This window comes from Trypanosoma equiperdum, assembly GCF_001457755.1.
Source record: "Trypanosoma equiperdum strain OVI genome assembly, contig: ctg_1940, whole genome shotgun sequence".
Lineage (NCBI taxonomy): Eukaryota > Euglenozoa > Kinetoplastea > Trypanosomatida > Trypanosomatidae > Trypanosoma > Trypanosoma equiperdum.
In genome coordinates this window covers 10,702-15,582 of record NW_027123994.1, presented here as the reverse complement: position 1 = coordinate 15,582, position 4,881 = coordinate 10,702, and the positions used below count along the sequence as shown (strand labels likewise).

General features: G+C 46.5%; 1 protein-coding gene and 1 pseudogene across 2 annotated transcripts in view; both read right to left on the bottom strand.

Moving 5' to 3' along the window:
* TEOVI_000847500:pseudogene overlaps positions 1-434 on the bottom strand; it is a 1,106-nt pseudogene extending 672 nt beyond the window's left edge. The window contains exon 1 of the mRNA in view: positions 1-434. This exon is cut by the window's left edge and continues 70 nt beyond it. Within this exon, the coding sequence occupies positions 1-434 (434 nt within the window).
* A 1,454-nt stretch (positions 435-1,888) lies between these two features.
* On the bottom strand, positions 1,889-3,985 carry TEOVI_000847400 (Long-chain-fatty-acid--CoA ligase 5 (Long-chain acyl-CoA synthetase 5) (LACS 5), putative; the record flags this gene model as incomplete). Its single annotated transcript, XM_067223699.1, has 1 exon — positions 1,889-3,985. One exon carries the CDS (start codon positions 3,983-3,985, stop codon positions 1,889-1,891), a length of 2,097 nt encoding a protein of 698 aa, XP_067079800.1.
* Between the last annotated feature and the right edge of the window lie 896 nt (positions 3,986-4,881).

Genomic DNA, 4,881 nt, shown 5'->3' with positions numbered 1-4,881 from the left:
ACTCGGGAGTTTGGTGAAATACCCAACTCCACAAGACCTCGCCCAAACGACTCGATATTTTCCCAGAGGACACGGTAGTTAATATAACACGTTTCCTTAAAGTATGTTATATCGTATGAACGTTCAAGCCCATTTTGGTCCCTTAGCACTTCTTTCGATATGTTTGACAGAACCCGGTACGCGAAAGCCCTGCGACTTCCCCCTTTCTTGCATATTGCCATGAACTTCTGTGGCATGTTCACACCGTAGTACCACTCTCGACAGAGTCGTGTGTGCTCTTCGCCACTGACTCCGGCACGACGGTAGATGGCCGACATATTCTCCGTTTCTGTCTGTGGAATCGCCTCGTTCTGTGAGCCTTTGCTCCGAAGCTGCACAATGTCTTCGTTTGGTGCCGATTCTCGGCTGTTGGCCTCATCCATAAGCTGGAGGACCGCCACCTCGATTTCGTTCAGCGCAGAAGCGGTGTTCATCTTTTTAAAAAGTGTTGTGTGTAAAATAAATACACGTATATACTGTAAGATATATAATATATATGAGGAATCCTGCCCAATCTTCTGCAGTGCTGTAAGGGACCTGTATTTGTCTCTGCTAGGTTCAGTTGCGCAGCATACACCAAAAGGAACGTTGGCATATTATACCAACGTGCATGCGTGTATTAAAGGCAATGTAAAGGAAATGTTTGTAAAAAAAAAAAAGTCCGAGGAAGGAAAGGCACTGAACATCAGATAAGTTAACAAAGTGGGGGAACGGCGAAATTCTCGAATGGCCACAGCTGATGACATGGGGGGAATAAGAAAAAGGTAAGTTTGTAAGACCCACTGAAAACCCTCGTTTATATTTAAAGAAAAAGAATCAAATCGGGAGAGGAATTAAGAAAAAGTTGAAGGGGAAAGGGAAAGGGGGGAAGCAGCGGGGTGTAAGGAAGCCAGAGGGCGAGGAGCACAAGAAACACTTCAAAGAAGTACTGCACACACAAATAATAGTGTGTGACACACACACATAAGGGTCACTCCGATGAATCCACACAATCAATCGATGGCATTCACATAACTGCTACTGATGCAGCCACGCACGCGTAGTAGCGCAAACATCCGTCTGAGCGGCAAAACATTCCTCTGCGGGAAAACACAAATAAAAGTAAGAAGCGAGGAATAACTGTCAAACTTGTGCCCGCATGCAACGCACCCCTTCACTCCAAACCACGTTTACGATTAACATCAGTGTAGTGTAGGTATATGTTTCGTCCATTATGTTTACAAACGTCTCCTACCGGCTGTTTAAACCAATGTTTTACATCTGGTGCCACGGTGGCTGAATCGTTCATTTCCTACTCAATGCGCCGCACTCCTTTTTGAAGACAGGAAGGGGGAAAAGAAATATTGTTTCCTCGTGGTTCCACTTCACCGGTGGAGCGACACTTCTGTTTTCCTCTTTTTTTCCCCCTTTCACTTTCTCTTTCTGTATTTTCCTCTTCCATTATTTTAAGTCGTGCACACCGCAGTTGGCGAAACTGCCCCCGCTCCTCACTCCCACTTTCTTTACTACCTGTTGGGTATATTCACTTCATGTGTTACATTTCCTGCCACCAACGTCACCAACAAAGAAAAAAAAATAGTGATAACCATAATAATAACAACTGTCAGGGTCGGAATTTAACCAAGAGACGAAACAAAAGGGGCATAAGGGATGGAGGGGCACCAAAGTCAAGAAAAGAAAGAAAAAAAAAGAACATAACAACACCAACTGCCCAGACACACAAAAGTGTCGAAAAGGGGGAAAAAAAGAAGAAAAAAAAAAGCAACCATCAAATGATTCACCCAGCGATAACCCCACAGCACAGACCCAACGTGTGGTCCACAACACCATCCCTCGCTGACCGCACGCGTTACTCATACTTGAAAAGTTGTTCAATGACATCGCCGTACCTTTCTTCCACCTTGTTGCGACGGATTTTCATCGAGACAGTGAGCATCCCATTCTTTGCCGTCCACTCATCGGCGATCACACGTACCTGACGGAGCAGTTCAAAGGGTTTTCTACCAATTGAAGCGCCGAAATTCGACAACGACTTGGCGGCACGTTGGTGGAAAGTCGGGTCCTTAAGTATCTCGGGCCACGTTCCACCAATTCCATTTTCTTGGGCAAACTTCTTAGCCCTTTCCTCGTCGGTGATTACAAGGGCACATATGTATGCCCGCCGCTGATTTACAAGAATGCAGACGCCATTAGGGGCAGACAATGGATGCTGTGAGTAAATCACTTCCAGGTACTCCAGCTGAATGTATTCTCCGAGTAGGTTCTTCACCAGTGCCTTAACACGGCCAATGACTCGCAGGGCATTATCTTCACCAATTTCCACAACGTCCCCCGTGCGGAACCAACCCCCTGGAATCAACACTTCTTTGCTCATGGCCTCCTGCTTGTAGTAGCCCTTGAACATAAACGACCCACGAAGGCAGAGCTCCCCTCGCGGGAATGGCTTATCAGTGTGCTTGTACTCATCTGTATCCAATAGCCTCCCTTCAACCCCTTTCAGGAGTTGACCAACTGATGGATATAACTCACCCAAACGTTGTATGCTTCCGTTGCAGCACGTTTCTGTCAATCCGTAGCCTTGTCCCAGCGGAAGGCCGAAGACAACCCGCATGAACTCTTGTGTCCTGTCAGCGAGAGGTGCGCCACCACATACCACTCCACGCAGCCTGCCACCGAACATGTCGCGTGGGACCTTAAAAACCTTTTCATTCCAGAAAGGCGTATCTTTCCCCTCCTTGAGAGCACGGAGTCGGTCAGCATAGGCAGTATCAAAGAGGGTCCTCTTAAAACTACCCACAGGTGGTAGCCGACTTTCCACAACCTTCCGTATTGTCTCAAAGATCCGTGGGACTCCAACGATAAACACTGGCTTAAACTCCTTCAAGTCACCTCGTGGTCGCGCCGTATCATCCGTGAGTGTTCGTGGCGAACCAAAACACACCAAGGTACCGCGGCTAAGCATCACCACATCAGCAATAAACTCCAAAATGTGAGCAAGGGGGAGGTAAGATACATATGTCTCACCCTCCTCCTTGGGTCCAATACACTCAAGGAAGCGGTCCGCCAGCCCATTTTTACTGGCGGTGAGAGAACCAAAGGTGTGCATGACACCCTTGGGTGCCGCCACTGTGCCACTTGTGTACATGATCAAAGCCGTTGTGTCACAATTTCCAGGAATGGTATAGCCCAGGTTACTCTTCATTCCCGTCTCCAGCACCTGTTTCCATGGTATTAAGCGCATGCCTTCATCATTTAACCCATCTGGTAGAGAGTCGAGATAGACCAACGTGGTGTTGGTGAGATTGACCTCCTTCAGTAAGGTAATGAGATCCTTTATGTTTTGGCCGTTGCAAATAATAGCGGCACACTCCGTCTCCTTGAGCGCGTGCATCAGTCCCTCCCGGCAGAGGTTAGCGTAAACTGTTACAGTAACCATCAACTGCGTCCAAACCCCAATAGCAGAGGCAAGCCACTCCCATCGCGTATCCTCGTAAATGGCAACACGGTCCCCTTCCTTTGCTCCATACTCCCTTAAACCCTTTCCAAAGGCCACAGAGTTCTCCCATAATTCACCATATGTCATGTAGACCGGATCGTTGAGATGTGTAACCTGCCATTCGCGCCTCTTCCCATTATGGTCCTCGCGCCACTCCTTTTCAACCTTGTTAATTGTGCGGTAAGCAACTGCCAGAGTATCTCTTCTGCTCGTGCATGTTTGCTCCAACTGTTTCAGAAAGTGCTCGCTGTAATACCATTCCCTCGTAATGCGCGCCTGCTCCTCATCTGTGACTCCTATGGAGCGGTAAACAGGTGAACAGTTTTCGCCCTCCGCTGGTCCACAAATGTGAGCAAGTGGCCCAAACTTTTGTCTCGCAATGATCACCTCGTCATCCACCTCAAACCAGTGACTCCAGAGGGAGAGAAGCTTAGTGACGTACATTCCCATCGAAACACAACTGCCACACTACTATTAATATTTAATTATCGTCACTTCTCGTTTATCTGGTTTGTTGAAACGATCTCCTCAGTAAGTTTTTTTTCCCCCCCTTACCCTCCCCCTTGTATTGTTGGGATACCCCTCCTGTCGTTGGGCGTTTGTTATTGTTCCTGGTTGTTGAACAGTTTAGTCAAGTCTATAAAATGTAGTTCAAATAATATTCGGCAACTTACCTATTAATGAATTAACAAAGAAAGAGCAAAAGGGAGGGGGAAGGGAAAGGAAAGGAGGTACAATCAGATAATAAAATGAAAGAAAAGAGTGGAAATATACGGCATTTCACACACTTCATGCAGCAGTTATGTTACGCGGCATATGTGTACATGTCTCTTTGTAGAAGGGGAAATGGCACAAACAAGAGCGGTGAGGCGCGCCTGCGTAAACTACAATGGAGGAATTACTGCGTTTTTCTTTTCTTTTTACTTTCTTCCTGTCTTTAAAATATAATAAACTTCTTTCTTTACGTTTGTATCCCCTTGCGCACAGCCGCCAGATCGGCGTGTACAAGAGCACTCATTTGAGTTTGTTTGTTTGTTCGTTTGTTTTTGTTTTTGTTTTCAAAAATACCATTCCCACTTAAAAACAAAAACACGCCCCCAACACGAACACACATGTAAGTTTTCCACTGAGCTTAACGTGCTGCTAAAAGGCTATGCTTTGCAGCAACCGAATTCGCCCTCCATGAAAACCCCACTTAACGCGAGCGGCGCCTTCAATTTCATACTTGCGTGTTCTGCTGCTGTTTGCGTCTTCACCAAAAAAAAAAATGAAAGAAAATGAAAGAAAAAAAAACGGCTTCAGCCGTTCGTCTGGTTTTATTTAGTTTCCCATCCTCTGCGTAAAAC